Source organism: Sebastes umbrosus, chromosome 6 (assembly GCF_015220745.1).
Source record: "Sebastes umbrosus isolate fSebUmb1 chromosome 6, fSebUmb1.pri, whole genome shotgun sequence".
Classification (NCBI taxonomy): Eukaryota; Metazoa; Chordata; class Actinopteri; order Perciformes; family Sebastidae; genus Sebastes; species Sebastes umbrosus.
In genome coordinates, this window is record NC_051274.1 from 7,028,851 (window position 1) to 7,041,564 (window position 12,714).

A 12,714-nucleotide genomic window follows, 5' to 3' on the forward strand; every position below is an offset into this window, starting at 1 on the left:
ATATATAATATATATGATATATATTATAATTATATAATATTTATAAATAATATATTATATATTATATATATATATATAAATATATTATATAAATATATATATATACATATATATATATATGTATATATATATATATATATATACATATATATATATTAAAAAATTCTTAGTCAAATTCGAAAGTGGTTTCACATATTGTTCAACATCCTTAAAGAAAACAAAATTAATTTATATAGTTAATTTATATTAATGAATAAAATATTTTGCCAACATATCAAATCTATTATAAGAAAATATTGTCTTCTTTTTAGGGTTTTATGAAAAAACCAAACACTACATTTTCCATAATAACGTCTTTAAAGATATGACAAATCTGCAAAATGTATTTTTTTTTTCAATTTCTGCATGTAGGTATTGACGGGGCAATATTTATGAATAATTTTGAGGGACACTTCCTTAACCTTATACACTTTTTATGTATGTATGAGGTATCATCCAGACTTTCTTCCAATAGCCATTATATAATTTACAAATCAATTCCAATATGCCATGATGTTATATCAACATCGTCTTTGAAAGGGAAGGTGTTGCTCTATTATTATTATTATTATTATTATTATTATTATTATAGGGATGTTGTGACGATTTTGTGACGATATTGTGACGAATAAGCTACTGTATTCATCTATCGCTTTACTGCTAGTTCATTACACTCAGTAGCCTACATACAGTGGTAGACAATTGAAGATGAAATTTGGAAATCCTCATTGGACCAACGCAATGTCAATATTGTATTCTTCTGGTTGTTGATTGGTAAATACCCAAGGGAGGATGTCCTTCTTTGGAGCGTCATTTTACATGTTTTGGCCAATCACAGATTAGCATGAAAAAATGCTAATCTGAAGGCCACTGAAGGCTCCATCGTTCCATGGATCTCCAGCTTCCAGCAGCCCTTACTAGGAGGTTTACTCTTAAATGGACTGGACCAGTACCTGCTCATTTCCTTTATGCAGGCAGGAGTTGTTTTGATAGAGGTTTGGCTGGTGGGAGCCTCTTACTGTCATACAGATCTCTCTCCACCCCTGCGGCGGGCACTGTATGCCCAATTTGGTCGCAGCCCACATAAATTGTTGATCACTGGGGTAACAGTGTCGGATGCACTATAGGGGGTCTTTACTGTTGTTTACTGTTGTTTACTGTTCCGTGTTGAGGAGGTCAGAGTTGTCATTGCCCTCTGCATCCTCACAGCCCTTGAAAAGTGGAGGCATGTCCGAGCAATCGGCGTCCATCGTGTCCGCCCAGCCCGCTGAGGCTCGCGGCTGGTGGATGGATGCTGGTTGTGGCTTTTGGGACAGCTCCTGACAAGCAAGGGTCCTGACTATTGGATACCGCCACTCTGAGCCTCCTTTCCGGGATCTTTTCTGGCATTGACGCACAGTATGCGTCATGACGTGGGGCACAGGTGCGATGCAACCTCTTTGACCTTTGGTTCCGACCCTTTGGCAAGGGTAGCGGCCGAAAACATAGCGACTGGAAAAGTAGGGAATTATGTAAATATTTAGCCGTACTAGGCGTGCCGCAATGTGTTGGACTGTCAGTAAGTAGCATCAGCAAACAAGGTTTAGCCCGAGTTAACAGCGTACCATAAGAGTCTGCTCTCTGCGACACGTCAGCTGAACTCTGGGTACTTGGCTCGACTAACAAGCTAATGCTGACTGAATCCTGGGTGCTCACTGTAACACGTTAGCCGGAGGATATAATGTCACAAAGTCACTGGTTACACTGGTAAACAAATACAGGTTAGCCAGAGGAACAGCTCATCTTGACGCGGACACTGCTCGGAATTATCCTGTGCAATGCCAAAAATACACTTCTTGCTAAGTATTTACTCAGCAAATCCAGACTGTGGGTCGTCGTCTGTGAACTGTTGAGTAGAAATTCCAAGCAAGCCTAGATGAGCTGAGGGAGCTTATTGTTTCTTCACATGAAGAAAGCGAGAACGATTTGTGAGGGGTCGGTCAACTGTGGTGATATGAAGTGACGTGGGCCTGACACAGCTCGACCAGTGTCAGGCCCAGTTGAACTACACACATTCAATAAGACGGCATGGTACTTGGAAATAGCTGCCTTGCACCAGTACATAAAGGTGTGGCTGCCGTATGGAAGCACTAACTGCTAACCACATCCTCCAGCTCAGTACTTGAAACACAGACTTGAGATTGATTTTGATGTTCTTATCTCAATATGTTGAACTGTTCCTAGTTACAGTATACGTTTCCTTTTATATTGCTTTGTGTTTCTTTTATATATTGTCTTAAAGGTTCAGTTGGCAGACAGTTTTTTGGCATCATTGTGCAAAAATTCCATAATAACATTTCAACATATTCAAGTGTTCTGAGAGAGACTTCTGCACCTCCTCATGGCTCTGTTTTCAGGCTTTAAAAAATCCAGCACTTCACGGGACACTTTGGCCAATCACAGGCCATTTCAGACAGAGAGCATTCCTATTGGCTGCGCTCTGGCAGGTGGGCGGTGCTTGGTATTTCCTCAACAGATCTCAACATGGCTGCCGGGTCACAAACGTTCTAATTTTACAGCTAACCAGTACACTACAAGATGTTTCTGAAAACATTTGAGGAGAGAAATAGGCATTACAGTAACAGAATATTGATTCATATTTGATCAGCGCTGCCTAGTTTGACCGTTTGGTCGAAGTTCGCGAGTGATTGACAGACGGCAGACTCCAGATCAGCTCTGACTGCTTGTTTTCCTCCGATTTGTGAAATCTTGCAGATGCCGTTAGGAGCACCAGAGGACACATGATTTCTTTCAGATGACCTGTCTCATGCACTACTGTCAGGATATAGTGACCGTTTTATAAAACATACTTTTAATCATATTTGCTCCATTTCTACCCACTGCAGCATTAATGCCTTTTACATACTGTATATGTCTTATGTAAAGCGCGTTTAATGACCTTGCTGTTGAAAGGTGCTACACAAATAAGCTTTTAATGTCAAATCATGAATGGACAAGATTTAGGAAGTTGAGGATCCAATAGGTTTTGAGTTGCAAAAGTTTTCAGTGATCAAGTTTAATGTAAGGATTTTTAAAGAAATAAATAGTCAACAAGCAATATCCACACAGTCCCGATGATGATGATGATGATGATGATGATGATGATGAATGTCGTGTTGACTAACGAGGCAGCTGCAGTGCTGCTCCATGTATTCTAATGGCAATCACGCAGGGTACTCAGATCTGCGTCTGCAGCCCACTGGGCTGGAGTGAGCGGAGGTCACTGGAACATATGGCAGCGGTGATGACATGAAAAGCTTCACAGTATGGTCTGGATCGCTGCCTTCCTCACGGCCAGTTAGTTGTGTTTTTGTGCGGTGGGGCTTTATGCCTCAACAGCTGTCTGCTCAGCTGGAAGCTGGACACTGCAAACACTTACCACAACTGCTCTTCTCCTGGAATAAGCGAATAGTGTCCTGTACAAGCTTTGCTCACGTCATCATTTGGAGTGTAGATATGGAGGAGAGAAACCTGCTGGGAAGATTTAATATCATTGTGTATTTTGGATGAACTAAGTTGAGGAATATTCAATTGCTTTATTGCCTTTTAAAACTAGAAGAGCGGTTTCAGTGAAACAGCGAGGACCCCGGACAAGAGACTGAATGAACACTGGAAACTGACAACATCAGCTGAATGTGAACACCAGTCACAGCATTCACTGGAAGACGTTAAAGGTCATTGAGCATGAGTCAGTGAACGACTGATCTATATAAACAGATTCTGCAATCATAGGCATCAGGACAAGATTTTGGTATCGGAAGCGTTTAGAGTTTTGACCAATCACGTTCGAGCAGGCTTTGGTCTAATGCAGGTAAACAGTCCGTCATACCGACAGCCGATGGGTTACGAGACTGGTGGACGACTGGAGAAAGAACAAGGAGGACATTCAATTCAATTCAATTCAATTCAATGCAACATTCACATGTAACACCAGAGGTCGTCTTTGAACCGAGACAGAGATTACTATCTCCCCCCTTATACAAACACCTGTTATCACGTGCCTAAAATTCCATAACCCATGTCGGTCACATGACACAGCCTGGTCACCTAAAAAATTACGTTCCCACACAACAAAACTGCATCTTTGCTCAACACAGGACTTTCTCCTAGGAGACCGCTGTTTGTGTCCTGTGTGATACCAAAAGTCACCGTTGACTTATTTTAATTTAAACTTAAATAACATAACAAAAATGCTTATTGTAAACATGCTAAATGTGAGATTGGGAGCATTTCTATTGCTTCCGATCGGCTCTCAACACGGCGATGGCAGCAACACTGTTGCCAGAGCTATCAGTGTTAACCTTGGGGGAACCGGAGGGTGGGCGCTAATATGCTTTGTTGTTTGCTTTTGTTTTGTTTTGTTTCAATTTACGAGTTGTTTAAAACTGCGACTGTAATCCGGGAGAAAATACGTTTCCCCTCGAAACGTAATTGAGAATACAGTTTAGTTGTATAGGAACGTCATTTTGTAGGAGACAGGGTTGCTTGATGACAGCTGAGCCAACTCTATATATGCACTGACGAGAAATGTAAAAGTTTACAAGGTCTAAAATTAACTGTCCCACTCAATTTTAATAAGTGTTGTTTTTAATTGTGAATGTGGTGAATATGCATCTGAATATACCACACGTGGATAGAACGTCCCACGCTGGAACTGGAATGACTTAACACTTCCTTGTAGTTCTGATATGATCTCCAACAGGCTCAACAACAACATGATACTGAGTAATAAAATCCTGTTTTGTTTTTTTTCTTCACTTTCATATAGTTTCGTTTTTTGTTTTTTCAAAAAAGGGAAGTTTGAAGTGTGACAAAATTTGACTGAAAATTCCGACAACTGAAACCCAAGTCACTCAGAAACACAACAGCAGGTAGCCAGCGTGCAGCCATTTCATCAAGGATTTAAGTTCCATTGAATAATATGATAATGATAAATTCATATTTTTGTAGGCAACACCCCCCCACCCCACACACACACACACACACACACACACATATACATTTCTTAAAATTGTATTATATAATATAATGTGTATATAATATATATATACTTATCGAAAATTATATTTTTATTAACATCATTTAATAATTATATGCTAAAATAGCATATAATTGTTAAAATAGCACATATATTGTGCTTTTGTGGAGTTTTTTTTAAAGAAATTTCAAAGAAGTTATTTTTTTTTTTTAAATTAAATGTATTATTATATTATTAAATGTATTAAATAAATTCTCAGCTATTGGGAAACTGCCGAATATAATTGTTAACTAATGCTTATAATAAAGTAATTTTTGATAAATTTTGAGGTAAATATTGGGGTAATTTGACCATAATTCCAAAGGAATTTTAAATAGGTCACTTGCTAATGATCACCTAATTACCATGAAACTTGTGGACCTGTAAAATGAAGTGTTACCGTAACATTTTATCTTAATATCTCACTTTTTACCTTTGTCAAACTTTTCACTTCTGCTAAATTAAAGCAACTCTAATCTGTACATCTCGTACAGTTTCGGATAAGTCTTGTCTAGTTTGAAAGAGTGTCATTTCTGATCCCTGATGATTCATGAACTAACCTACATCAGCAGTTGTAGTTACAGCTTTTGTTGCTAGTGGCCACATTCAGACCTCAATCGCTACCGTAAGACGCGACAGCTGATTTTAATGAGTAAAAGAGAGCAGGGGTGGTTGAAGTGGACCTATCCCCATCAAACTGCTTTCATTTTGATCAGCGAGAAGAAAACATGACTCATCTGAGATCAAACATCACAGCTTTTATTATTTCACTTTCTCCTAGCTAGAAAAAAATAAGGTGACCTGGAACTAAAACTTAAGCTAAATAAAATAAGTTATGCTGATAAACAACTACATTTGATGAGTTTATCAGCTCATCACATGAAGTTTCGAGGCTAAACTGATGATTATAAATTATGAAATGAATGTGAGAATTAGATTCATTTAATCGGCGTGACTTGAATCAAGCCAGGAGTTGCGAGGTGAAAACCAGAGGAGCGTAAGTGACATTTTAGGCAAAAAATGAGTTGAAAATGAAAGCTCTTGATGAGCTCTTTCTTCTATGTGAAGTCCAAACCGATACAGAGTTATTAATCAAAAAACACTGAACTATTTGGGGCCAAAAGGGCATAAGTACACTTAAGAAAAAAAAGAAAAATATATTGATAATACATCATTTATTTAATATATAAATTAATGTCACATTATTGTTCATTGTCATCCACATGTTTATGATGTTTTAATAAAGATGGAATTTAATAAACAAAGTCAGGATGGTCATTTTTCTTTTGGCTCTCCTGTAAAGTTGGTCAAATGTCCACTCTGGTTCTCACCCCCTTGTATGATAAAAGTTGATGTATCATAACTGATTATAATAGATTTTACAGTCTATTGCATGCATGGCATGTGTGTCAGCACTAACTGAAACAAGATTTACTATGGGGCTGTTTACTTCATTGCACTTGACTGTAAATAGGTTTCTATTTTCAAGCATGCATTTGAATGCATAAATAATAAAATAAACCATTCAACAACAAAAAAGGTTATTTAGAAAATGATACGTTAAATACACACATGCAAAACATGTAAATAATTATTTAAAAGAACACTCAATTTCAAATAAATACGATGACCCAAGTTTCAGTGACGAAATGATGAAAAGATGAAAGATATAAATGCAGATGAACCAGAATTTATTATCTTTCCGTGATTCACTCATTCAAATGAGACACTTTGAAAACCACCTAATCTGACACCAGCGGTTAACATTTGGAACACTCAACATCGTACTCGTTCATATACACGAATGCTTCATCATTAGCATCGGACTATTTTTACTCAGAACTACACTTTTCAAAACCATAAAACACAAGAATGTATAAGTCTGAAATAACAGGACTTGTTATTGATGAATACATTTTAAGGGTATAAATGCTGCACACACATAGTATTTTACATCCAGTGGCATCCAGCAGACATTTACTTCATATACATCTGCCTGTCATATTGTATTCTAGTGGTAACAGCCCACTCTTTCTGCTCAGCTTTTGTCTTAAATAATCGATCTTTCATTCAAATGGAAAGAAAATGTGGTGGTGGCACTAAAATGTAATAAAATGGAAAAAATAGAATATAAATTGAGCAAATGTTTGGTATTTAAACATAATACAACTTGGAATTAAAACACCAGAATGTACTACAATATTTTACATTGGCTCTTTGCTCACTTTCAAGTTTAAATTTGTCAAACTCTGAACAATGCTGCATTTTTTATTTTTATTTTTGAAAATCACACAGCAGACAAAATAAAAACAGTATCAAATGAAGTAACACATCACGCAGTAATTTTTATCTGAGCATCACAACATTGTTCAGTACTAATTTTCATTGTAGCATTTTGAAATAAAATGATCATTATCAAATAATGCTGTCGAATAGCAACTCATTTTCATCAAAACAGAGTAAACCCAACCTCCTCCGTACATAAACCTCCACGGACTATCATGAAACTTATTTGTGACAGGTCAAAAACGAACGTAATCGACAAAATAGGCTGTTTCCTTGAAACGTAATTCACAATGCAGTTTCATTGTATGGGAACGTAATTTTAGGATGACCTAAATAAAAAAAACACTAATAATATGCATCGATATTGTCTTTGAAGTATCTTTATTTCATTATTTCATGTTTAAAGAGAGGTTCGCTTCTTTAATGTACCGATTGTGCAAACTTTACAGAATATTGACATTAAAGCAATATGCATATGTGTTATTGTTTTTCCATTTTTGAGTAATTTCAAGTGCACAAAGTGAAACTTTGTACATATTCACTATACATACATACATGTATAGGACAGATACAGATATAGAAATACAACAGTGCTTGTCAATCTTCTACAGATATGTCCAGTCTTCCAGCGTTCATTGGGTCCAAGAGGGACATCTAATCATGTGGCTGGTGATCATAAACTTTCCTCCTCCATGAGGAAAAGAATTCCTCTATGAGGTTGAGGAATGGAGAATAGGGTCATAAGTAAAACTGGCTCCATCTCGGGATGAGCTGTAAACCAGTTAGTGACAGGAAGAGATGGTGAAACACCACATCGTCTCATACAATTACAAAACCTCCTGGGGCCTGCCCCACTTCCCCCGTTTGTCCCAATCAGGAGTTTATGAATTTTTTATTAAATTTATTTTTACAAATAGAAGTCTAATTTACAGTAAATTTGTGTTATAACAGTTTTTACAATAGTATGTAAACACATGCAAAATGGAGTGAAAATACACAGAGGTTTTGGTGGTACAGTTGAAAAGATGTGGTCCTTTTGTGTCAAAGCAATGAAAAGCAATCCACATTGATTTCTGATGTGCTGACTGTGTGAAGAGGTTTGAAAAGTGAAAAACTGAAATTTGTTCTCACTCAGCTTTTTTTCTTTTTACACTTCTGTTGCTCATTCACTGTGTGAAAACATGCAAATGTACAAAACTTCTGATCAGTCTGAAGTCACATTGTTACCTGGTGTTTTTGCAGAAAAAAAATAGAGGCAGAGAAAGCAGAAGAGGCAGCGGCAGCGTCGGGGTGAGTGAATGTAAGGGTGGGAAGGGACAACAGCTGTCCAACCTTTGTTGTAGTGTCCTATCTTCTGCAGTAAAACGCAGGCCACAGTGGTAAACCGCAACAGAATATCTCCATAGTCAAATTTAATGAATTAATGAATTAAGTCACATTTGGACATCTGATGAGGATGCCTCCTGGAAGTCTCCCTTTAGAGGTTTTCATGTCCAAAGAGGTCCCGGGGTAGACCCAGAACACGCTAGAGAGGTTATGTACCTCGTCTAGCCTGGGAACACCTCGGGATCCCCCAGGAAGAGCCGGAAAACATTGCTGGGGAGAGGAACCCTGCTAAGCCTGCTGCCCCCCACGACCCGTCCCCGGATAAGCAGAAGTCAATGGATGGATATGTGCCCAACCAGGTCGTATTAAATGGCGTATGTAAGTGCAAATCATTTTGCATGCAATAAGAATGCCGTTCTTGCTTTTGGCATGTCATTTGTACGCCATGTAGTATGTATTGACCGCAATATGCTACACTCAGAGCTAGTGACGTAAAATAAAAAGTGAGAAAGACAGAAAGGCTTTGCTTGAGTGGAGTTGGATGGGTCTGACAAACACAGGACTTTCAACCAGACCGGAGACCTCCGATTGGCACTTAACGGTAGGTAGCCTCGCTATGATGCTAATCGGAGCTTCGAACCAGGGGTGTGTGAATACAAGGTGGGAAGGGACAACAGCTGTCCAACCTTTGTTATAGTGTCCTATTGAACAATCTGAAGTTCCATCAGACTGCAGTGGACCAAATTAGCAATTACGTTGTAATCCTGCTCACCACGACACGGTGAAATAGACACATATTGCATTACTTCAGTGATGCTTAATAGTAATAAGCATTGAACTTGTGCTGAAATTAGTTGTGTGCATTCTGAGCATGTGTTTTGCACTTTGTATGTACTGTAAGGACAGCATTTTCTGTTCAAAGGCAAGAATTTGGTTCAGTCAGTTTGGTTCTTTGCGTCAGAAATTTTGCATATTGAAACTTTGCTACAAAAACAGAGTGAAAGCATTTGGAAACGGATGCCTGAGGAAATAATGGATTTCAGAGAGCGCATAACTCCATTAAATTCTCTACAACTGTTATGTTTGTTTGAGTTTTAACCTGCATCTGATGTGCATGGTTTTATTTTATTTTATTTGTAGCTGTTGTAACAGTAGCAAAACATCTCACAAACAGAAAAAATAGGTGCACAAAAAACACATCTGACATCTGAGAATGAAAAAACAGCTCGACAAGCTTAATAATAATAATGGCAAAACTTTCTAAAAGAAGTCGAGATTCGAAAGGACTCAGGCTTCCGCTGTGTCTCGGTGGCATTCTGATGAGATGACCTTTGGCAACACAAAAAATAACCTCAGAACAAGCTGTTTACACCTGTTAAAATGTCATACAGCATGTTACTGGGCTTCCCCCCCGCTTACTGCTTGTTAATACTTCCTTTCAAAAATGTAATGGTGTACCATTTGAGGTTGTTCATACTGAATATGGCTGAGATAATGAGTTTACACAGAACACTCATTGTGACACCAGGAAATAATATTTCTGAGGAATTTCAAACAAAAATGAGAAAAGCATCTAGTCTAAAAACAAAGACTTTATAGAAAGCTTAAAAACTGGTAATTGTACTTTCTACTGACTCATCACTGCTGGTGTAGGTAAATTCTGTCTGATATGACACTAAAAATGCACAGCACACAGACAGTAATACATTCAGAACATGAAAGCTGAGGTGGAAAATAACTAAGTACAGTTGCTTCAGTACTTTACTGACAAGATCACTGTTTCATTGTTTCATGTTAATTGCTGAGATCTGTGAACATGGTGACATTGCTATAAAGAAGTCGGTGCAAGAAACACGAGCAGTCAGACGATCAGGCAGGTTTAAAGAAAACTATGGTTTACTTCAACTTGGGTCTTCATTATGACCTTGATTTAATCAGGTAGTGTCATTGAGATCAAGATTTCTTTTGCAAGAGGTACCTGATTACAGCGGGGGAAATAAAAGATAAGACACACAATAGAAACACAGCCAGCATCAGAAACAATCACACACATCTCTAAAAATGTTCAAAATAATTCAAACAGGATGTGCCTTTGTAATTCATTCCATTTATATGGTCTGTCCAATTTCAGTTTTACTGGTGTGGCATCAAGAGTCATGCCAAGTTCCCACTACAAGACTTTCGAAGTCATCAGAACTCTGTACTGTTCACACTACACAACTTGCTGTCTTGTAATTGTGAGTCTTGAAGTCATCGTGGTTTTCACACTACATGATTGAATGGAGACAGGCGGTCACACACTACAAGATCTTTCACCCGATGATGCCTCCAAACTACGTTTTGTCACGAAAACACACGCAAGAAATACGTGGTAAGTGGTGTGAAACTGAATGCGAGACACACTGCTGATGTTGTTGCCGATAAGCCTGTGTCCACCGGTTCTCACACTCTTTTTTACTATTTATTCCTCTAGGTGCAACAACAACTTTGCTCCGTGTTGCCAATGCAACACATACAGTAAGTTCCTATTGTTTCAGACGATCCCCGCCCTCACCCCAGGTTTATCCTCAATCCGTGTCTTGCACTCTCATTGGCTGATATTTAGCATGCTCGATATCTGGAATGTGTCTTCGAGGTATCGGCTTGCGTCTGCATGCGAGCCTTGCGGCTCGCGTCTTTGAGCAGCTCACACATGGTGCTCGAACGCCGATTTACCTCTGATCTGCCGGGGCTTTTGTCGCGTGGTGTGAACCAGCTATTAGTCAGTTGTGGGAACTGTTCTGATGAACTGTAGTTTTCAATTTGAGAAAGTATGTGATATACTGAGGCAGCTTTAGTTTCTTTGGGTCCAGACCTTAGAATCTGCCCACTCCCCTGAGTTGACTGATTTGTCAGGTGTCATGACACAAAACAGCCTCTGGGTCCCCCAGGAAGAGCTAGAAAACGTTGCTGGAGAGAGGGACGTCTGAAATACCCTGCTAAGCCTGCTGCCCCCCGCGACCTGGCCCTGGATAAGCAGAAGTCAATGGATGGATCTGTGCCCAGCCAGGTCGTACTAAATGGCGTATGAATGACACAGTAAGTGCAAGTCATTTTGCATGCAATAAGAATGCCGTTCTTGCGTTTGGCATGTCATTTGTACGCCATGTAGTCTGTATTGACTGCAATATGCTACGCTCAGAGCTAGTGACATAAAATAAAAAGTGAGAAAGACAGAAAGGCTTATGGTGGGTGGGAGTGGAGGTGGATGGGTCCAACAAACACAGGACTTTCAACCAGACCGGAGACCTCCGACTGGCTACTGGCTTCTAAAGGTACAGGTCCAAAGGTCGGCAACCCGGTCCGAACAACGGTATGTTTTTTTGAGCGGGATGGAATAGGGGTTAATGCGGTGCTCCAGCTTTTTGAAAAATCCGCTCTTCGCTCCACCCAAAATCCTTCTGCTCTTGCTCTGGTCTACACACACACATACAGAGGGATGAGGAGCTGCTGAGTGCAGACAGTGCCGTGTGTGTCCACACAGTCCACAGGAGCAGAGCCGGCCCTGACCAATTTGGTGCCCTAGGCAAGGTTGTAGCTGGTGCGCCCTACCTTAGCCCCTAACTTCTGTTATGATTTGACGCTATATAAAAATAAATTGATTTTGAATTGAATTAGTAGGGCCTAAAATACCATGCTCATAATTTGATCTTCAATTAGGGTGTCCTGGATGCACACCCACGTGCCCCGCACAGCTCTTGCATGCGCAAAAAAGAAAAAGCAATTTCACTGGGAAAGTCCCATTACCAACTGCTGTGGGTACAAATTCATCTACATTTGACTGGTATATTGAACACAAAAAACCCACAAACTTTAAAGGTCTTTGTGAAAAATAAGTTAAGACACTGATGGTTTATTGGTCAATTAGGTTTGGCTATCTTAAGTGTTACACATATGGAGGAAGTTTTTGGGTTGTGAAGCAACATAACGCCAGAGAAGTATTATTTTATCTATCCTCATTGATATAA

General features: G+C 39.0%; 1 protein-coding gene across 1 annotated transcript in view; it reads left to right on the top strand.

Annotated features, from left to right (window-relative positions):
* Window positions 1-1,446: 1,446 nt before the first annotated feature.
* Window positions 1,447-12,714, top strand: part of foxp3b (forkhead box P3b) — a 32,322-nt gene continuing 21,054 nt past the window's right edge. The window contains exons 1-2 of the mRNA XM_037774076.1: window positions 1,447-1,462; window positions 8,933-9,085. Coding sequence (XP_037630004.1) covers window positions 1,447-1,462; window positions 8,933-9,085 — 169 coding nt within the window. The remainder of the gene's footprint in view (window positions 1,463-8,932; window positions 9,086-12,714) is intronic.